Source organism: Apis florea, unplaced genomic scaffold (genome assembly GCF_048593485.1).
Source record: "Apis florea isolate Af1SG1 unplaced genomic scaffold, ASM4859348v1 contig_3793_pilon, whole genome shotgun sequence".
Lineage (NCBI taxonomy): Eukaryota > Metazoa > Arthropoda > Insecta > Hymenoptera > Apidae > Apis > Apis florea.
Window position 1 is genome coordinate 209,783 of NW_028256856.1, and position 22,767 is coordinate 232,549.

The 22,767-nt window shown below is 28.1% G+C and overlaps 4 protein-coding genes and 1 long non-coding RNA gene across 12 annotated transcripts; 3 read left to right on the forward strand and 2 right to left on the reverse strand.

The window, feature by feature from the left end:
- Nucleotides 1-84: 84 nt before the first annotated feature.
- Ate1 (arginyltransferase 1) lies at nucleotides 85-3,574 on the reverse strand. Of its 3 annotated transcripts, XM_003691996.4 has the most exons (9): nucleotides 3,268-3,574; nucleotides 2,944-3,070; nucleotides 2,720-2,853; nucleotides 2,154-2,581; nucleotides 1,735-1,896; nucleotides 1,266-1,421; nucleotides 873-1,045; nucleotides 547-808; nucleotides 85-467 (listed from the first exon to the last, which is right to left on the reverse strand). In XM_003691996.4, exons 1-9 carry the CDS (start codon nucleotides 3,362-3,364, stop codon nucleotides 312-314), a joined length of 1,695 nt encoding a protein of 564 aa, XP_003692044.1. In that variant the 5' UTR covers nucleotides 3,365-3,574; the 3' UTR covers nucleotides 85-311. The 3 variants fall into 3 exon arrangements, with proteins under 3 accessions (XP_003692044.1, XP_012339325.1, XP_012339324.1); XM_012483871.3 differs by lacking the exon at nucleotides 1,735-1,896; XM_012483870.3 differs by lacking the exon at nucleotides 1,266-1,421.
- Nucleotides 3,575-8,468: 4,894 nt separating this feature from the next.
- Nucleotides 8,469-14,381, forward strand: LOC100871095 (prohormone-2). 3 transcript variants are annotated; one of them, XM_003691724.4, is made up of 9 exons: nucleotides 8,469-8,603; nucleotides 10,106-10,223; nucleotides 10,299-10,397; nucleotides 10,474-10,582; nucleotides 10,697-10,900; nucleotides 13,408-13,509; nucleotides 13,614-13,696; nucleotides 13,785-14,032; nucleotides 14,153-14,381. In XM_003691724.4, the coding sequence occupies exons 2-9, from the start codon at nucleotides 10,106-10,108 to the stop codon at nucleotides 14,237-14,239; spliced, it is 1,050 nt and encodes a 349-aa protein (XP_003691772.2). In that variant the 5' UTR covers nucleotides 8,469-8,603; the 3' UTR covers nucleotides 14,240-14,381. The 3 variants fall into 3 exon arrangements, with proteins under 3 accessions (XP_003691772.2, XP_086771753.1, XP_086771752.1); XM_086915627.1 differs by having other exon boundaries at nucleotides 13,854-14,032; XM_086915626.1 differs by having other exon boundaries at nucleotides 8,485-8,603; nucleotides 10,486-10,582.
- Nucleotides 9,313-21,051, reverse strand: LOC147656350 (uncharacterized). Of its 2 annotated transcripts, none has more exons than XR_015294560.1 (5): nucleotides 20,902-21,051; nucleotides 11,706-11,758; nucleotides 11,094-11,635; nucleotides 10,241-10,875; nucleotides 9,313-10,042 (listed from the first exon to the last, which is right to left on the reverse strand). It is a non-coding gene; the product is annotated as an uncharacterized LOC147656350 (long non-coding RNA). The 2 variants fall into 2 exon arrangements; XR_015294561.1 differs by lacking the exon at nucleotides 20,902-21,051 and adding an exon at nucleotides 11,995-12,961.
- On the forward strand, nucleotides 17,980-19,656 carry LOC105734868 (transient receptor potential cation channel subfamily A member 1). Its single transcript, XM_086915579.1, is given in 5 exon segments — nucleotides 17,980-18,389; nucleotides 18,468-18,600; nucleotides 18,871-19,141; nucleotides 19,205-19,402; nucleotides 19,482-19,656. Coding segments are annotated over 5 exon segments (909 nt in total). The 5' UTR covers nucleotides 17,980-18,257.
- MED19 (mediator complex subunit 19) lies at nucleotides 20,113-22,606 on the forward strand. Of its 3 annotated transcripts, none has more exons than XM_012483888.3 (6): nucleotides 20,114-20,151; nucleotides 20,233-20,353; nucleotides 20,812-21,042; nucleotides 21,156-21,312; nucleotides 21,405-21,504; nucleotides 21,588-22,606. In XM_012483888.3, exons 3-6 carry the CDS (start codon nucleotides 20,856-20,858, stop codon nucleotides 21,870-21,872), a joined length of 729 nt encoding a protein of 242 aa, XP_012339342.2. In that variant the 5' UTR covers nucleotides 20,114-20,151; nucleotides 20,233-20,353; nucleotides 20,812-20,855; the 3' UTR covers nucleotides 21,873-22,606. The 3 variants fall into 3 exon arrangements, with proteins under 3 accessions (XP_086771758.1, XP_012339342.2, XP_086771757.1); XM_086915631.1 differs by having other exon boundaries at nucleotides 20,828-21,042; XM_086915632.1 differs by lacking the exon at nucleotides 20,233-20,353 and having other exon boundaries at nucleotides 20,113-20,151; nucleotides 20,828-21,042.
- Nucleotides 22,607-22,767: the final 161 nt, after the last annotated feature.

The window sequence follows — 22,767 nt, forward strand, 5'->3', positions numbered from 1 at the left end:
TTCAATTTTGAAGAATGTTAATAATTTATTTCTTTTTCTCAATATAAAATAATAAAAAGGAAAGGACAATAAATATTATATATGTACAGCACAAAGAATCATTTTTATTTGGTAAGAATTTGTTAAGTTATTATACATTTATCATCACAAATACTTTATTCAAAACTACTAATTTGATTAATTTCGATTATTAATTTTTTTTGTTAATTCATAATAGTTTTCAACCATTTTTCTTTTGATAAAACATAAAATTGTTCTTTATATATAAAATGAAATATATGAATTAAAATTTCTTACAGATTTGCAAGCTTTTAATAACGATAAAGCAACAATCTCTGTGCACATTTCATTCCAACTAAATTAGCATATTCTTTAATCTCATTCTCCTCTTCTTGTGTTACTGCTTGGTGAACTTGTTTTGTATATATTTCATACGACATTGCAGTTTGCTGATATAAAACTAGTATCTTAAGAATAATAATATTTGTTAATGAAAATAAAATAAAAAAACTTTATAATATAAAATATAAAAATCATATTTATTACCTTATGAATATCAACTATACCATCTTCATCAATAGCATTAACATCATCATTCAGTCTACTGTATTTTTGTTTATCTAATTTTAATAAACATGGTTCTATATCAAACCACATATAAGTTTCAGGACATAATAGCTTTGATGGTTTCATTCGTGCTTTATACCGCATTTTGGGACATATATGTATATAAAATCCCATATAGTAGTATTTCAAATCTTTTGCTATTTTATTTAATTGTCTTGTCAAGTAAACTTCTCGAAGAGAACTACATAAAATACAAAATGTTAACAATTTATTGCAAATACAAAATAAAAAAGCTTTTTACCAACCTAAATGTTCCAAGTGACAGATGAGAATATGCCGGATCATAAAAAAAATAAACGCTTGAAACGCAAGATGGTAAAATATCTATTACTCCAACTGCAATTAATTCATTATCTAACCAATATTGTTCATGAAATGAACCATATCCACTTGGTGGTCCGTCATCCGGAGTCCATGGCTTCAAAATTATAAACTCCTTATTTGTATATATTCTTTATCCAAAGCAATGAAATTTTTAAATGGAAAGGAAGCGGTATTTAATAAAAATGATTATAACAATACCATACATAATTTTGTTTAACTTTTAAATATATTAATTAATAATGCGAGAATGTTATTCTATTGTAAAAAATTAAATTATAAAATCAAATTGAGACCATCCTGAATACAAAGTGTACCTGTAAAGAACTTTTTACAAGGAAGTTGAAGAATGATTCATCATCTGATTCCTCTTCTGATTCACCATGAATAGTCATTTGATATTTTTTAAAGAGATTTGCACTTACTTTAAGAGTTTTAATAAACTCATCCGACATTGTTCTCACCAATTTTATCTGATGAATTTAAATATACAAATTATATGTAATAAAACAATGTACAACATGCACTTTGCAAGAAAGTCCACTTTGCTCCAATTATTTATCACAATAATTTATTTATTTTTCAATATAATAATACTTTTTATAATTTTTCAAAATTGATATTTAATAATATTGTATAATTAATTAATACAATAATAATTATGTATGATATTATGTAAAAACAATAAAAAAATTATTATAATCTTATTTTGACAAATAAAGAACTTTAAAGATAACTGATCAGAATAACAGAAAACTATTATTATAACAGAAATTGTAAAATTACCTGTAAAGGTGATTTCACAAGAAATCTTGTATATTGCTTCTTTGTAACCTTTTCTGCTAAAACTCCATGTATTGTTGTTTGATATTTTTTATATATCTCATAAGATTGTTTTGAAGTGTTTAGGTATCCAGAGCTCATTGGTGAAGTTCTAACTAGTTTCAGCTAGTAAAAGTTAAATTTTACATAATTTTATCAAATCAAATTGAACTATAATGAAATGTTGCAACTAAATTGAATGAATAAAAAAATATGAAAAAAATAAAATTATCATTTAATTATTTTTCAATATATATTTCCTACCTAATTTTTAAATATTAAATAAATTGGAGAAAAGAGGACCAACTTTTGTAAAAACCATTTTTATGCAATATTTATTTATATAATGGTGAAGTATATAAAGAAGTAAATGTACATCCTACCTGCAATCTATTATTTTCATTATATACTTCATCAAATAATTCCTCCAAACTTTTAACTTGATTCTCTTGCTTACTTTCTTTGAAAATAGCTTCTATTTCTTCTTGAGATTTTCCTTGTGCCATTAATTTATTTTGTTTTCGTTGTTTACGTAAAAATTTTGCTTTCATACAAGGAGTTTGAGAAGGATTCATTCCTGATTCTAAATTTTGGGAAGTGTTATGGCTATTATCTTCAAGATTTGATATAACAGGTGTACTTTCAGAATTTTGTTGTTTGATATTTAAATCACATTTTTTCTTTCCTTTATCTAATGTAGTAGGTTGTAATCTTGCATTAATATCGTCATCAATAAATTTTACATTCATATCAGAAATATCTTTACTAGCTTTTAGAAATTGTTTATCGTGATTAGGAATTTCTTCAATATCTGCAATAAAGTATACACAAATTTTTAAACAAAATATATTAAATTATAGTATTAATTATTTATATTAATATAATATACATTAAAATAATTATATTAATTAATTATAATTATATTAATGAAAAATTTGTATATCTTTACCTGTATTATCGCGATAATCTCCTTCACATATATCCATAGTATCATTTTTATGTAATTCATTTTTTAAAAATTTTGCCATTCTTTTCAAAACTTTCTTTTGTGATTTAGAAATTTTAAATTCTAAAGCTTCACATCTATTATAGATATTTAAATATTTAACATTTGTTATTATTTCTTATATTAAAAAATTAATTTTTAAAGCAATTAAGAACTATCGATCTTACTTAATTGTATACATTGGACAACATGTTTGATCCATAGTAGATTTATAACAATAAGAACCACATCTTCTCCAACCTCTATCTATTAAAGCTTGATAATCTTGAACAGTCAATATATGTGTACCCATACCTAAAATGAATTATATTTAAGACATATATAAAAAGTACTTTTTAAATAGCATAAATATAAATATATGAAATTTAATAGGACAGGAACAAAAATTACATATGCCTGAAACAATCAGATATAACATAACCTTTTGACATAAGTGTCAAATTTTCCATATATAAAATAAAAATGATTTTACAATAAAATTTAATACTTGCCATGACTGAAATTTGTATTTGGACTCTTACAATAACCACATCTATATTTGTCTTGTTCACCATAATACTCAACAATACTATACGATTGTCTCGCCATTTTTTCGCTATATTTATTCGTTTTATTATTATTGCATTAGTCACAACGATTCAATTATCAACAAAGATCATGCAATATTTTTATTTATTATACGATATAAATTTTACATTAATGATATTGACACAACATCATCACATATTTACAAATTCTCACTAAACAGGAAGTGGAATTGCTACTGTCATCTCACCTTATTTTTGAATAAATTTGTATAAATATAAGATTTTTTATTTTTTCCTTATTCGTACTTTTATTAAAACTTTATTAAATTTTAAATAATTTAATTTACTGTAATTTGTATAATTTCATTTTAAAAAAATATTTATGGAAAATTAAATAGATAGAAATTTTTTTTTATTTATAACTATGAAAATATATTTAATATATTTAAAAATAAACATATATATTTAAACACTAAAGATATAAAGATATAAAGCAAACATCATTTAATGTTTATTTTTTCACATAAAAAAGTGTGTATAATTATATGTTAAAATATAAAAATATATATAAAGATATAAAATAATAATAATAATATAAGTATTGGAATATGAAAATCTAAAAATTTCAAGTAATATCTTCATTGCAAAAATTTTCATTATTTAACAATTTATTAACAAAAAATATTGACCAATCAAATTGTGGTAAAAAAAAACGAATATATCTTAGAATATTTATATTTTTAACAAATAAATGATAAATAATAACTTTTGAAGAAGAAAAAGAAGAATAATAAAGAAAGAAAGAAGAGAGAATTAATAAAGGAAAAGAGGAAGAGAAATTGATGAAAGAAAAAAAGAAAAGGAATTGATGAAGAAAGAGAGGTGAAGAAATTGATAAAAAAAAAGAAGAGGACAAATTGATAAAAATATGGAAGAAGAAAAATTGATAGAGGGAGGAAGAATTACAAAAGATATAAGAGAATGATAAAAGAGTGGAAAGAATGAGGATAAAAGAAGAATGACAAAAAAAGATTCAGAATGATAAAACAGATGAAAAAAAAATGCCAGAAAAAAAAAGAAAGACAAAGGAAATGATAAAGAAGAGGATGGCAAGAGATAACAAAAGAGGAGAAAAATAGATAAAAAACGGAATCCAATGAATGTACTATATGCATAATAATTAATTTATTCATTGTTTTTGAATGAATGTAATTCGATATATTTTTTTGATAAAAACAGATTTTTTTCGACATATGTTGCTTAGATATTATATTTAATCGATAACATGTACTTAACATTATTTTCGCGGTTTTATTAATCTATATGTTCCGTGATTGATCAATATTTTTGTTAGATAATTCGTTCACAAGACCGTAAAATAAAAATTTTTGCAAAGTAAAATGTTGCTTAAAATTATCAATTAATCCAATATCTCCAATTAATTGATATTCTCATTTTTTTGTAATATTTTATATACTTGTATACTTATAACATAAAAATTAGATTAAATAAATTCTGTTAAATTTTTAATCAATAATAGTTTAAATAAAGAAGAGTAAAATTAGTCAAAATTAGTCAATATTGTCTTTAAATGTCTGAAAAAACAAAAAAAGGAGAGAAAATAATTAAAGAAGAAATAAAAATTATGAAATCAGCGCTATTTTTAGAATACCTCAAATGAAATATATAAATAAAAAAACTAAATTATAAGAATATATATATAAAATAAAAATTGACTTCTAGCGCTATCTCTTAAGAATCAGAGGTACTTTTTTAACAGCGGTAAGATAAGAATTCATTGTTAGCGCTATCTCTTGAATGCAAAAGACATTCTTTTCAAAAATATTCAAAAGATGATATAGATCATCAATTCTTATTCTATCTTATCCTATCTGTGAAGAAATATTTTTAATATGCTACTTTAGAAATGGCGTTGAAAGTCAATTCTTACTTTCTTTATCTTTTTTTTACTATATCCTCTCTTTGTTTATATATTTTATTTATAGCATTCTAGAGATGGCGCTGATCCCATAATTTTTATCGTATCTCTGTCTTTTTTCTACTGTATTGTTCTTTGTAACGTCAGAAAAATATCGTTTTATGAAATGCGATGTAATAAAAAAACAAAAATTTATAAAAAATATAAAAAATTTATATATAAAAATGCATTAAAACCTCTATTTTTTTAAATATGATCATAAGAACATAAAATCTCAAAAAAAAAAAAAATCAGATTTATTTTGTATTTTGCTTTTATTATAACATTTTCTAACGTATTTTGAAAATTAATTGTATGCAAATAATCGAAGTAATATTATATATTACGTATATAATATTATTATATGTATTATATTATTTTTTATAAGTAATTTAAAATAATAATTGCATAATTCTTATCAATAGTTATAAAAATTTATGAAAAAATGGATTTATATTCTTAAAATTAATTAATAATTATAACAATTTTTAATTATCACGGAAATTTAAAATGATACATGTGTTCACGTTTTGCCATTCATGAATGAAACTGCTCCTGTTTTACAGCAACAGGCGTCTCTTACTACAGAGAGTGGAACATCGATCTATTCCTTCGGGATACCCCTTCTGGTTACAGTTTCTAGTCCGCAGGATAGTATCAATGATTATAAATGCCTGTCCTAATATAAATTTTACATTAGTGTCTTTTATATATTACATGGGCATAAAATTTATTAATTGTTTATTAATAATTATTCAAATTTTTTAATTTTTTTTGTTTTTTTAATAAATTAATATTAAATAATAATATTCTCCTTATAATATCTAAATTAATATTTGCTTTAATATATATTACACGGAATATAATGTGTTTTGAAATAAAAAATCGAACTAACTTCTATATCGTTAAATAGAAATAGAATGAAAATATAATAATAATTCAAAGTTTAATAAAATTATATTTAAAATATTTCTATATACGTGGGATTAAATTTAACGTTTCGATATATTTTAAAAAACGCCGATAAAAATGCATACGAAGAGATTATAATTGTTTAGCTTATTATCCGTCGAAAAATTATTTTGGATCCTGGAGTTGTGATGTTCATGCAACGTCCCTGGATACAATATCCATTCTCCCCTCCTACGAATCATTTCCTCACGTCGCGTATGTCCCCCACTAAGTTTTCGAAGCACGGGGATTCGTCGTTTCCAGAACCAACGGCTGACGTCAATGGGAACCAACCTTCGGGTCGAGCACGTCGAATTATATTATTTCACAGAATTTGCTCCCCCGTAATTACAACGACGGCTGGGTTCGGATGTATCCTCTTCGGAATAGCTTCTAGTGAATTTACGAAAATTAATTTTCCCATTTGCTTCTCGAGGAAATACAGTCACGTGTCTCTGAACAAGTATATCCTCAAATTCAAAGAGGGAATATACGTTTTGCCAGTGGTTGAGGGTGTGGCGTTAATTGCTCTCGATACTTCGATGAAAATATTAACAACGATTGCATTGCTTTTATCCATTTTATAAAACCGGAATTTTATAAAATCTCGGAATGCAATCGAATACAAAAATATTTTTCCTTATCTTACCAGATGTTAAACATAACATTTATATTGACCGAGCAAAATGAAAACTTTTTATCGTTCTCGATTAAAGCAGAAAAAGGTTAAATGTTTTTTTTTTTTTCATCGTTAATATACAATAATTAAAATTGCAATTAAGATAATTGCATTAGAATAAATCTCTTCGTGTTTATTAACGTCGTTTTCGCAAGTATCTGTTAACCATAAAGCGTATTCCATAATATTTCGCTGAACATAGTTACTTTATGAGAACTCCAACGAGGCGAGTTGCGCTTGTTTTGTGCAACAACTACTTTAATTCGCGCAAGCGTGCAGCCGATTCTTTGGAAATAGGTCAATTACTGAAGCACGTAGCGCGCTAGGATGCGTCGTATCTCAAGTAAACACTTTGCTAAAGAGTGGTTACTTCCGAGAATTTTCCGGCTTCTCTCGCAAAATTTTATGTATACCATACTACAATATTATTTCTCCTTTTCTACCTTATCTCACTTTACTCCTCTGATAATAACGATAAAACATGCAGAAGAAATGTTATATCCAGATTAAATTCCATATTTTCCCAGAGTAAGCAGCAATCTTCTCCTTCGAATCTGTGATTATTTACAAAAGAACGACTTCTCGATTGGACAAAAAAAAAAAATGAAATTTGACAAGATTTCTCAAGATAAAATTATTTAAAAAAAAAAAATCTTCTTTTGTCGATAAATATTTCATAGCAAGAACATATCGTTAGCATAACAATGAGAAGAAGAAGAAGAAGAAGAAAAAGAAGAAGAAGAAAAAAGAATTTTCGTACTTTCGGTCGGTTCGTTTTCTGCCTCCCCTCTCTCTCATATGCGTGGGCGGTCGTGGGCGTTATACGACGGCGTAGGCGTTCGGCCTGTTGCGGGGGTTGAAGAAAAGTGGCCGGGGACTGAATACGGAAAACGGTGCCTCTGACTGAAAATGAGAACCACGAGGAAACAGAACCGCGGTATCTCGAAAATATTTTTTTCTTCGAAAGCGTGTTTGAAGAAATATTCTTCCATTAAAAAAGCTCTCTCTCTCTCTCTCTCTCTCTCTCTCTCTCTCTCTCTCTCTCTCTCTCTCTCTCTCTCTCTCTCTCTCTCTCTCTCTCTCTCTCTCTCTCTCTCTCTCTCTCTCTCTCTCTCTCTCTCTCTCTCTCTCTCTCTCTCTCTCTCTCCCTCTCTCTCCCTCCCCCCCCTCTCCCCCTCCCCCCTCCCCCCTCTCTCTGTCTGTTGAATGAGAAACGTACATGCCACTGAAATATTCGACGAATAGTAGACAATTAATTGAAAAGAAGGGATTCACAAAGAAGAGATTAGAACAAGGCCGAATTTTTGAAATACAATACAACCAAGTTGACCAAGATGCGACGTACATTAGGAGAAGAATTTTGAAAGATAGATCTGGTCGGGTCATCGCGTGGGCAGACGTGGCTGCGATAATGTGCGTGCGTGTTTCCACACAGAACGCCCGTGTAATCGTGCGCGTGTGCACGTCATATCGTGGGGACGCGGTAGGGGTTGCTTTCAGAGGTAGGGGTGCTCGTTCACTAAGGTGGGGGTGGTTGATCGACCGTACCCTCTCGCCAGTTTTCTAGCCGTCCTGCTCGGCCCCAACGTTCATTCTGCCTCGATCAGCCGAACTCGCCGGCACCCTTGGAAGAACCACTCGTCCGGAAGAAAAGAAGAAATCTGACCGAGGAGCGATCAAGGAAGCAGAAAGGTGAACAGAACTCAGCCCTTGTTCAATACTTGTTCAATACTCTCATTCGAAGAGTTGTAGCGTGGCTCGAGTCGGAACGGTGATCGATCCTTGGATCGATTTATTAATTGGCCCAACTTTCGTGAGATAAAGCTGCCCGCTCGCGTATAAATAGAATAGAAACTGCTTGGTCACGAAGTATCCCTTATCCAGGGGATATGTACAGCGTTTCCTTCGAATCTGTAGAAGAATTCCCCAAAGAAAGCTTTTTCTTTCGTTTAATAAGAATATTATTAAATCGTAAGGACGTACGCGAAAATCTGTAACTTTTACGCGATGATAAAGATTCGAAAGAGAATCGTCGAAACACGCCTCTTTTTTTTTTTTTTTTTTTGGTTTCTTTAAGACAGATAATATCGAGTGTTTCACGAGTGTCTGGATATTGTCAATGAAAGCACAGTGAATGAAATGTATTTTTAATTGCGAGTTACATAGACGCGTATACAACGCGATAAATGACTATAGCATTTCTAGACGCAACAAGTGTGCGATTTCTGGGTCTACTTATATCCGATTTAGCTTTATTTCCTGGACACCTTTAATTGTTCAATGATGTTCACGTGTTAAATCTCTCGAGCTTTTTTCTTTCCCTCGTCTTTGAAAAATGTTTATTTGATATTTTTTTAAAAACGAGAAGAAAGAGGAAATGAAAATGATAGAAGAGAAAGTATAAGATTAGTAATATTTATTTATCGATCACGTAATTACACGTGATTGAAACATCTTTTTGAACTGTGACATTTCATATTAATATGGGATATCTATTACGAGTAGAATTATGATAGCAAACCCCTGCTTCGCTGGGATTCGGTTAATCGGATTTCTAATTAACTCCCGTTTCCATCGATGCAAACTAATTGAGCGTACGTCGCAGAACTCTTGTTGATTAAATTATCGGTTATCACTCGTTGAGAGTGACATAACCGGTTTCCACCCCGCTCTGATTCCAGCCCGCTCACTTGTGAATAAAAATTAATCCCATATAATTGAAATATAAAGAAAATTAATCTTTTTCTTTTTTTTTTTATTCCATTATCACAAATTAAATAGAATGGGATTTATTATCTCACTGTTTTGAAATTGGATAAACATTTACAACCACCTATGGAAGGTTTCCTACATATATGCCCTTTAATTTTTCACATGGAAGAAATGGAAATAGATTCCTGACATTTCGCATCATAATGCGACATTTAAGATTCTTTCGTTGTGACCTGCTATCTTCATTTACTAGCGAGGGGTGTAAACGTCAACGTCTGTGCACGGAGAGGGGGACGCTTTATAGCAACCCTACTCTTCTGACTACACCTTCAATCAATTTCATGTTTGATTAAAGGGTCAAGAAACCCTTTGCATAACCTTAGCCAATAAAGGGTATACCCTCTTCAGGTACAATAGGCCTGAAAATCGATCAAATTTAAAGGTTTTAAATTAAAAAAAAAAAAATCAACTTTTTATTTCAGATGATGTGCGACTGGGTGTGGTTATTCACTCTGTGCTCTCTCCTCATGATTGTCCACTCTTTGCCAACAAATCTGGCAGAAGATACAAAAAAGACTGAACAAACGATGAGAGCAAAATGTAAGGGCACATCTTACCTTATATAAAATATCAATGCTGACGCCTGACGTCAATTTATACTCCTTTTGATTCCAGCTAAACGGGCACAGGAAATGTTGATGTTCGGAAACCAACAAAATCGCCAACCAGAGAATAATCCAACCTCGTCTTCGTATTCGTCCAGCGCGGAAAAAAGTAAATAAATTTCCAAACATTTAATTTGCAAGCAAAGACTGTTTTTAACCATTTTTATCAATCTTATTTATCCAAGGAACTGCGTCAGGATTAGGCGGATTAAAGGCAGCCCTTGTCGAAGAGGAAAAACCGCTCTCTCGTTCTAATGCGCCCAGCAATCCATTCTATGATCATAAAAATTACGAGTAGGTAACTTTGTTTGATAAATCGATACAACAATGCTTTATGCTTTTTAAAATTTATATATTATTATTATAAAGTTGAACATTAAGCAGTGTGATCTCTATTTTGTGTTTCAGTTATGGCACAATAAATGAGCTGGGATACGAGATGCCCCAGGTATGGGATAGTTCGTCCTACTCTCGTTACCACGCGAACGAAGATCGTCGGAAAAGATCCGAGAAATCAGCGGCTGCAGGATCAACAACCATAAAACCATCGACCACTTCGTTCCAGTCTCCAACATCTGCTCAGCAATCTGTGCAGACGCAAGTGAAGAGAAAGTAAGTGAGAATTTAATTACATTGCACTTTTAGATTAATGAAGGACGAAAAGAAAAGAAAAATAAATAAGTTGTTCCAGTGTTCAATGAACTATATCTATATTCCTTACTGTTTAAACATTTTTTCCAATACTGGTCCAATGTTGCTTTCATTTTGTTGAATGCATTTTCATGCGGAATTATAACGTATTCACCTGTAGAACAAACTGCCTCGGGCACAGTGAATCGACTCGCTAACACGTCTGTAATTTCCACCCCTTGCGAAAGCTTCCCGTCCTCTTACTCGGGACATCCCTCTTTTTCTTCGACGTTTCTTCTGAATGGGGATGAGAGGGCTGGCGAGGGCGTTGCCCTCGGCAGAAACGCCAGTAGACGACCAAGTCGGTTCAATACGACTTGGAGAAGCTGTCGTTATCAAAGTTGATCAGCATACCACAATCGATCCCTCCTTTCGCCATTTTAATTCGTAGATTATGAGAAAGAGGCATTACAAAAAGAATTAGAACGACTATTAAAAAAAAAAAAAAAATAGGATACAATTTATATTTTTCTCTATTTTCCTTCTTTTTCCCCTTCATTTTTATTTATCATTTAACAATCTACGGCTCGTTATATTATATAAGAAAAATTTGTAGGCGTCCCAATTCAAATCGGAAGTCGTCGATAGTAGTTTCGTAACGAAGGCTATCGATGGTATTTATAGCGTACCACGTTTACGTAGAATCGTCATCATTAACTAAAAGATATAGAGACAATGACGTTCTGCTATACGTCACAGCATGATCAATTACTTTTAAGTTTCTTACGTCAAACTTTTATTTTTATGCGCCAACATAGTTCCAAGTGTATATTACTTGACCTGTAAATAAATGTCACGGGTCATTTCGCTTACAACGTTGTAAAATAATATCGAAGCGAAATAATTTAATATTATGTGGAAAAAAATGTCAAGATTTAAAAGGCTATAAAATCTTGTGAAAAATCTCCGTTATTGGCTTGGTTAAAAAAAATACGAAAAATTAATTACTTTATAAACGATTAATTAATTTATATTCTCAGTAACGGGCAGAAGAAAAAAGAATATCAGAGTTATACCTAATTTATATTTTTGTATTTGAGCTTTTCACATCTTAGAAATATATAATTGAATTAATTAAAATTTGCAATCGATAATGGAAATAACAAACTTGTCGCAAAAACAAATATACACATTTGTACATATAAATATATTAAGAAAAAAGTTACTTTCGAAAAAAAAAAATTGTATAAATTTAATCACAAAATGATCGCGTCAGTTTGTTGGAAAATTTTCCAATAAACTGTCGCGTTCACGTGGGCGTGTACGTGTTTTCGACGCGTAGGTGGACGCGTGAACTCGCACACAGGCGAACAAATATATATATATATATATATATGTACAGTTTGGTGCAGTTATCGGGACGTTCGATACTTGTGACGCAATAGGGTAACTTCTAAGGGGTGGGTCCACGAAAAGCTGAATGGAACCAGCCAGCAAAAGTAGGTCAAACTTGACTGTTACTTGACATATCACCAGCTAATCAACCGACGAGAATAGACTTCTAGTTAGCGTCGATGCTTCCATGAAATGCATAATATTTCTCGGAGTTTTATTCCAAGAATTTATATTCAACCAGTGACAAGATTATGCGATAAGCATTATAGTTAACGGAAAAATAAAAGTTTATATTTTGATATTATGCAAATTATAGAACTCCAAGTTAAGTTTCAAAACAAATGATCTCAAATTTTTTTAATATCTCTCCGCGATTCTTCTTCGTTTCCTCGCTCTTCGCTATATCAACGAATATATATTAAATTTGAGAGTTGAACACAGATTACTTGTTTCCATCCATTTAATCCATTAAACGTTTTGTTATATTAAATTATACCATTTACATTATTAGATTTTACACTCTGAACACTTTTCTTTTTTTTCGGCTTATTTTATATATATATATATATATATATAAATGTACTAATGAAGTCAGTGGAAAAGCTGAATGAAACCACCTGACGAATCGAATCGTTTTGGCATATGACCAACCAATCAGCTGATGATATTAGCCGGTAACCATCATATCGATCATCCGCAACAGTGCATGTACCAAGCATGCTCGGTGGACCTGACCTAGGACAACATCCTATCAGCGCAAACGCGTGCAATCTCCTCTTCGCATATTACTTCAATATTTCGTATTTTTATTCGTCTTTTTTCATTCAAAGTATTATGATACATCGTACATATGCACGATCTGGTTACATGCAACAAATTCACATTAAACTCGAACCAATAGGAAATCGATGTCGAGAATACGGGATCGAGATTAGGCTAAAATTATTGCCAACATTTTAAAAATTATCATTCCTTTTCTCGTGAATCGAGACGCTAGAACTACTGCCAACATTTTAAAAATTAAACCATCTTCCTCTTCCCGTGAAAAAAGAAGAAATAAGAAATAAAAATTTTATCCAACTTCGAATTTTCAGCGTTCCCATTTATCAAGAACCACGATTCAAGAGGGAATTGGATATCGATCCGGAAGACGTTTTAACTCTTCTCTCCTTGTGGGAAAACGAACGTCGCAAACGGTAATGACAATTAACACCATCGACACCAGTAAATTGAAAAATATTTTCTAAAAAAAAAGGTATCTGAAAAAATCTTAAATCTATCTTTAAACGTACATTCGTAGAAACTGGCATAAATATATGAACGAGGAATACGAGAATGTAGATGACGAAGACAATCTTCTCGAGGAAGAGGATTCTCGAAACAGTAAGTTCAAAAAAAAAAAAAAATAATATCTTCATACCTTGCATATCGATTTATACTTCGACAAATTAATCTTAACAATTTTACAAAGTTATTCCGTGGATGGATTCCTCGGTCTATCCTCCTCGTCATTACAACCTAGATTCTTTGTCACTGTCAGACATCGGGATCGTTCGTACCCATCCATCCAGCTATTATGAACAATACGAGAACCAGTACGGGCAGCAATACGATACAACATCTCAATACGGCAGCCCTCAATACGGTCTGGTTTATCCTCAACAGACTTATTACAGTGCTCCCGAGAAGAGGTTTATGATATCCAGGAAACGCTCGCAGGTAACATCTTGAAAAAAAAATTAATTGACATCAGTTTGTCTTTTTAAAGAAAAATTTAAAAAGTTTGAATTTAAAATTCATTTATTTGGAAATTTGGTATTTATTTTTCGTATTTTACAGGCGTACGATCCTTACTTCAACGCGGCCCAATTCCAAATAGGCTCCCAATCGCGGGGATATCCTTATCAACACCGACTCGTCTATTAAATCGTCTATTATGCTCGACGAACAACAAGTGATCGAAAACGTATTGTATCGAAGAAGGCGAAAGATCCTAATAAATACAGCACGAGAAAGAGGGTAACGAACTGACGTTTTCGGACTCACGTATACGAAACTGAAACACAAATTTTGCGCTTTCTTGGCGAACGTTCCCTCTCTAACATTCTCTTCTTTTCTACTATTCCGCCTTTGTTTTTTTCGTGAATACGGCGATACGTGCTCGAGAGGCGAACAAGAAAGACTACTTTTACTTTAAGAAATACGATGCTCAAAAAAAGACTCATTCATAAGATTTACAAGAGCCTGGTGAAAAGACAATAGACCTCTTGATTGAAACGTCTCTATCGTTCGGTCAACAATACATCATTTGGAATAAAAATTTCTTCTAAATTCATATTTTTTCTTTTTTTTTTTTTCGAATTTCTTCGAAAACTATTGCAAAATTCGATGGAATATTTGAAGCTTTCATCATGCTTCTGTATTCTGCAAGAAAGGAAACAGAGCCTCGAAAGCGACGACTGAAATCGTTGAAAATTGAAATCGTAGTTACTCGAATCAAATTACCCTCAGGCTTGATTCACGATTTCTCTGACTGATTAAATAAAAAAAAAGAAAAAAAAAAAAGAAAAAAAAAGTAAGAGAAGACGATGAATAGAGTTCTTTTTTCATGAGTTAGCTCGAAGATAGATGTAGCGGAAATGATAATGAAACGAGATGATAATCGAAATGGAAAAAAAAAAAAAAACAAGAAACGATGATTTAATTCGATGACAGTAGATACAGTAGACGATTTCCTAGGGAATATAGAACGAAAGACGAGGCTGAAGAAATGTAGTTTTATAACTTTTATCATTCGTTTCGCATATGGATTGTTATATATATATATATATATATATATATATAATAATACATTGACAAGAGGTGGTGACCGAAGTTCGATCAAGCTTGTTCGTACAACTATTTATATATTTCATCTCCCTTAATTTACTTTGCAAAAGAGGCAAGAGAGAAATATTACACACGCATACACAGATATATACAAAATCAATAATATCAAAGCACAGTGTATATCGAGTACTGAAAATACCAGTTTAAATCCAATGATATAGTCGGTGTTAAGAATAACAACAACATATCTTCTAATTGGATTCTCACACTTTATATTCGATTCGATAATTCGTCCCTCAACATCCCTTATTACTTTTAAACGTGATCGTCAATTAATTTTTCTAGCCAGTGTACAAACTATAATAATCGTAACGTCAATGAAATATTGAATGTCAATGTGTATATCTCGATAACGTTCGCCCCTATGGCTGATTAAATGAAACCTAGAAGATAAAAAATTTCACGACTCGATCATAAATCCATTTCTGATGCAAATTCTGATATTGCAAATTCATATTATTATAATTAAACCGTTGAATTACGCTGATATTATAAGATCTCAAAACGATCCGATTTAAAAATATTACGTTAATTCGAAGAAAATCACGAGAAAATAATTATAATCGTTAACGAGGGCGTGAAATTTTTCATTTTCGTTTGCTGCGAATGTAAAGTGTGAAATACCATTATATACCGATAATCCATCGTCTTACCACTGTCTTATCAAAAGATAAGAAAAAAAGGAAAAAAGACAGATAGGTAAAAAAAAAAAAAAAAAAAAAAGAGAGAGAAAGACGAAGAGTATGTAAATGTATCTATACAAAGTACACCGAGTAACATTTAATGTTCTTCTCGATCAAACCAAACACGGCCTTCCATAGAGCAAACGTTCCGAGGAGACTGAGTAATTTTTCTTTTTCGTTCCTTGTCGTTTAATCAGTATATGCTTGAGACGCGTATATAATAATATAATGTATGATATTTTAACGGTAGGAAAAGAAAAATTTAGCGGACGACTGATCGATCGATCGATCGAAATAGTGACGATCGGCATAAAGAAAAGTCTTTTGTGACTCGATGCTATATATTTTTGACGATCGTTTAGCGTGTAATTAGAATTACGTAGATTAAGATAATACCAAAAGAGAGAGAATGATTCAGTATTTATTACTTATTATTATTATTATTAATATGTAATTAATGTTATAGACAATGAAGAGTATGAATTATTGTGTATGAATTAAAGGATTGTCAAACCAGGATTGGGTCTGGATTTCATTGATACTTCGTTAATGTTTCGTGATCGAACAAAAGTATTACACGAAAAGCTGAATATTTTGAGGAATAGTTGTTTAAATGATATATTTCCAAATTATATTCTGTAGATATTTTACAATTACAGCTTTATCCGTTGAAACGAATCGATTATCTTAAAATTCTGTTAAATTATAAGAAAATCATAATCGCGATATTTTTCGTAATAAAAAAAAAAAAAAAAAAAACAGAAATCAAATTAGAATTATTTACTTTGTAACGCGGCTGCTACCTTGTCAAGAAAAAGAAAAAAAGACATGATATACTATTACTATAGTATACTATAAATTAATCTTCAAACGGGAATATTTAATTTTCAGAAGGTATTTTTTTAAAATAATAGTGACAAATGTTGTTAAATATTGTTTTTATGCTGGATACGGAACCATTTCAAAATGTTTCAAAGACTAAAAAAAAAAAAAAAAAAAAAAAAAGATTAAACATAGACACTTGTTGCTATACGATATTAAAGTGATAATTACTCTTCTTGTATTTAAGCTATTTTTCATGAATATTTGAAAACATAAAAAATAAAAAAAAAACAGTATTTTGATGAAAAATTAAGAAAATTTTATTAAATCTTGTTGTCGATCAATTTTATGGAAATATATTCTAACATCTTGAACTGTAATATTAATATTTGATGAAAAAGATATTCATATTTTTATGCTTATGAAAAATTTATTGAATATCATGATTTAAGAAGAAAAATTATATGATAATATTCGATCAAATTGTAGCAGTACGTATTTAGGAAACAGTCGCGAAATTCTATCAAAATTTATTCAGTGTTATAGATCATATAATAATACTCTACTGATTGCTAATTAATTATATGAATTATTATAATTGCATAAAACAAAACTATATATTAAATATATTATTTTAAAATAAATATTGTATGCCTATTATATCGTAAAATACATCATGTAAATGTTCCATTATATATACGTGTGTATTTTGAAATCAAAAAATTATATCATTCGGCATTGTATTTTTCAAATCCATGGTGCTTTTAATTGAACGATAATATATTATTGTAACAAAACTAAACCAAAAAAAAAAAAAAATAAATAAATAAATAATATTCTACTTATAAACATTTATCCTGAAATACTATTTATTTTTTATTTGTTTTTTTGAAAATATTTGTGAAATATTTAAATATGAAAAATCATTTTATAATTTATACTTTATATTTAATTTATAAAATTTAAGATTTTCTAATAAATTTTTTTTATTTTATATTATTTGATGAATAATTAATACGATAACAGATATCATTTTTTGAAAATTGATATTTGAAATGAAATATTAAATTTAAAATACATCTAATTATTTTATTTTCTTAATAATATATTTCGAGTTAGATTTCATTATCATCATTTTTTTTTATTATATTTAATATTTTTTTTTCATTAGAAATATAATTTGTAATTTTTTTCATTATATAAGTATAATATAATTTTATTATACGTTATCAATAAAAAGTTATGGTTTATAACAAAATATACTAAATATACTATATACTAATATATTATTATCATTATTTATTATATATATTATTTTAATAATTTCTTTCCACATATTTGTTTCATTTTAATAGAAAATTATTAAAAAAATACGAAGATACGTGTAAATGCATATATATTATTTAATATTGAATCGATAATATTGAAAATGACATCAAAATGATAAAAAACTTCAAGTTGTATGACAAATATGTATTGGATATTACATCTTATGTTTCGTTTATAACCTCTAAACTCATTAGAATATCATTTAATAAAAATCATAATAAATGAGTAAAAAATTGCGTATCTCTATATTAGATCCTACAAGTTCTCCAGAATTAATAACCGATGTTAATTGGAAGTTATTACTAGCATGTACTTTTGGACATATATTTATGGCAAAAGAAGCACTTTCTCAAGTAAAAATTTTTCATTATCGATAACAATTAGTAAAACTTAATTAGTAACTTTAATGTTGAATTGATAATTTTATTTAGGGTGCAGATGTTAATTGTCGAAGATCTGATTATTTAACTCCTTTGCACATTGCAGTACAATATGATAATGTGGTACTTATTCAATTACTTTGTAATCAGCCACTCGTTAATATTGAAATAAAAACAATAGATGGTTAGTCAAACTATGTAACTTAGTTAGTCAAACTATATTATAATTATATTAAAAGAAAAAAAATTATGATGAAAAAATCCATTAAAATTAAAATTAAATTTCATTGAACCAAAACTTAAAGTTTGAATCTTTACTAAAGAACTATTTTCAAAACAGTTATTTTGATTTTTTTCTTTTAAAATTCAAAATATAATTATATTGTTAATAAGTTAACTTTATATATTTAATAGCATAATTTAAAATAAATTATAAAAAATTACTTTTGTACAGGATTGACACCTCTTCATAAGGCTGTTTTTCTTGGACAAAAAAATGCGATAGTAAAACTACTTGAAAATGGCGCCTCAGTTAATTGTGTAGATAATTTAAGCAGATATCCTTTACATTATGCTGCTCTTCAAAAAGATGTTGACAGTGCCACTCTATTACTAACCAATGGCGCACATGTAAATGTTTATGATGCTTTTTATGAAAGTCCTTTATATACCAGCGTTATACGAAGACCTTTTCTTCCTATGATTAAATTACTATTATTTCATGGGTAAACAAAATAATCAATATAAAAATTTTCATATAAAATTAATGGAAAAAAATTTTATCACAGAGCTACTATCTCATCAGCACCAAATCAAATTTCATTAGATTTACTTCTTGAAACTATTTTATGTTTACGTTATGAATCAGATATGAAAATACTTGATATTTTATTTCAAAATGGAGCAGATGTAAATACAACAGACCATATTGGTTTACGTACGCCGTTACACATAGCAGCCATGATAGGAAATACAAAATTGGTTATGTTAGTAAATTTAAAAAAAATATTTTTATAATATTTCTAAATTAAATTTAAAGTTTCTTTGTTTTTTCGCATCATATAGCTATCTTATTGAAAAAGGAGCAGATTTAGAACGAAAAAATAGTGCTGGTCATACGCCAATAGATGTAGCTATAATATGTCGTAATTTTAAAATAGCGCGATTAATAGAAAAATCATTTTCAAAAGAATAAAAAATATATAGGATTTCGAGTATAATTAACTTTATGAACGATTAAATTTATTTATGATATAAACATAATCAATTATAATATAATTCATTTATATTTATATTATTTAATTTAAGTAAATTTAAATGATTAAAATATGAAATAAATATTAATTTTTCTAACTTTTTCTTTTATTAACATTTTTATAATAAAAAAAGAAACAACATATTAAGAATTTATAGAAAATTTATAGAAAATGAATTGAAAATATGCACAAAATAAATATTTTAAAAAGTACGTATATGCTTTAATGTTTACATTTACAAATATAAAATTAAATATTGATATATAAATAAGAAAATATTTTTTTTATCAAAAAATATAAATAAATGACAATAAAAATAAATAAAATGTAATTTATAATTACTAAATTTTAATTATGTCATACTTTAATTTTTTTAAACTTTCCAATTGTGAAACATTTATAATGCATTTTGCTTGCTTTAGTTTCTTATCTTATTATGTATAGTTCATGCTTTAATTTAGAAACAACTAGATATACAAGTAAGTACAAATTGTGAATCTTTATATGTATTATACGACGCGTGAATATGAAAAAATAATGCATAAAAAATTTTTAAGTAGAGCAGTACTTCGATAAGAGATGAAGAGAGGAGAAACAGTATATAACTTAGTGGAAATATATGAAGAAATTATGAATTTAGACAAATTAACACACATGAATTTATATATAATATTTGCATCAGTATGTATATAATTAATTATTATACAACGTAAAACTTTGATTAACTTTTAGTTAATGAAATTTCATTAGTGATAATTATTTCGTTTCATACGAATTGTAACCTATATAAGAAATCAAATAAATAATGAAACAAGATGCTGATAAAATTGTCACTTAATTTATAGAAACCTTATTTAAAAAAATAGATTGCTATAATAATCTAAACGTGTAATTTTATTACACGATATATTTTATAAAATTGAATTAAAAAAAATTAGAGAATTTTAAACATTATAATATGATTTATTGTTATCCTTATTACTGCTATATCGTATATTTATGCATAATAATGTAAAAGTTATGTGTTTGTTTGTAGATTTTATTGTAATATTAAATTGTATTATATATTGTAATATATCAATATAAACATATATTGATTGATAAAAACAAAATTTAATTATTATTATGTTCTTTGTTAGAATTTATTAATTATAGTGAAGGTGCCATGAAGTAAAATTAAAGGATGATGATGGGTGATCAGTTTCGTAGCAAAGTGGAACAATACTCACCAAAATCATCACCCAGGGGTGCACGTTCTCCTGTTGTTTCACGTCAAGATTCAACAGGAACTCTTAAAACAACCATTTCCCTGGGCAAAAATCCTTCCATTGTCCATAGTGGACCATTTTACTTGATGAAGGAACCCCCAGGTATATTATCTATTAATAAATTATTTATATGTTACAAATAATTATAAAATATCATAATAATAATTATAAAATCATCATAAAATAAATATATAACTTTTATTAAAATTTTTTAGGAGAAAGTGAACTCACAGGGGCAACAAACTTGATGAACTTTTATGGGCTACAACATTCTTATAGCAAATTTAGTGGAAAAAAATTAAAAGAACAACTTTCATCATTTTTACCAAATCTACCTGGAATTATAGACAGACCAGGTCATTTAGATAATAGGTGCATTAATATATACTTTTTGTCTATCATATTTATTATTGTATTTAAAACATCTTGTATCTATTTAAACTTATTACAACTTTCTATTTTAGTTCACTAAGATCTGTGATTGAAAAACCACCAATAGGAGGAAAAGATTTAATACCATTAACCAGTGTTCAATTAGCTGGTTTTCGTCTGCATCCTGGACCTGTAAGTAAAAATTCTAACAATTCTAACAAAAAAAATTTATTGATTAAAAAAAGAATTTGATAAAAGTCCCTATATTTTTATAGCTACCAGAACAATATCGTTATGTTAATCAAGCTCCACAAAGAAAACACAAAAATAAACATAAAAAACATAAACACAAACCAGGAGAAGTGCCTAGTGGTCAAGAAGCAACAACAACAGATATTGGTGGTTCAGATACACATGAGAAAAAGCATAAAAAACAAAAAAGACATGATGAAGAAAAAGAAGCTAGGAAAAAACGTAAAAAAGAAAAGAAAAGAAAAAAACAAAAACATAGTCCCGAACATAGTGGTGGTTTAACACCATCTCAGCATTCCAATTCGTGATCTTCAATTTCATCTTTTCTATTTATATCTAACTTTTGACTTAACATTAAAATTTCTGTAGGGGTAAATAAATTTATTTTTTTGTTAAGAATACATACATGTACAAATGATTATTGTGGAATAGAACTTAAACTAATTTTGATCAAATTTAAAATTATACTATGTTATTTACTTATTTTTATTATTCATGCTTTTTGAAAATTGATATCCAATTTTTTATAACAAAATGTTCATCTTTGTTTTATATCATGTTTGAAAATTTTTTCTTATAAAACAATATGTTATTGCCATGTACTATAGAATCAATGATGTAGAAATATATTTATATTTACAGATATAGTAGATATGAAATATGTATGTATGTGTTGCAACATATATTATTCTATTCTTCAAGATTATTCTTTGAAATAATTAATTATAATTTTTGAATCTAATTTTAAGTAATTTTATAAAAATGTTTCATAATTTCATAAATATAAATTAATTTAGTTCATTAATAAATTAGTAGAATATAAGAAATCAGTAGTATAAATGCAGCATATTACTGTGATGTAAATATTATGTAACAAAAAATAGAAGTAAAAAAACGAAATGTCACTGTATCTAAAATGTTTTTTATGATGATTTTTAAAATGCAATGAAAATTATTCTCAAACAAAACTAAATCATGCATTGAATTAAATATATATGTAGAATTATGATACAAAATTAATAAAAAAAATCATGAAATAAAATAATTTCTAATTTACCTTTTCTTCCTTACATAATTTAAAAAAAAAATTAAGTTAATTATAAAATTGATTTGAAATAATAATTTTAATCATGCCACTTTAGCAATTAAAAATTATTAATTAAAAATAACTTATTATTAATTATTAATTAAAGAGTACTAATA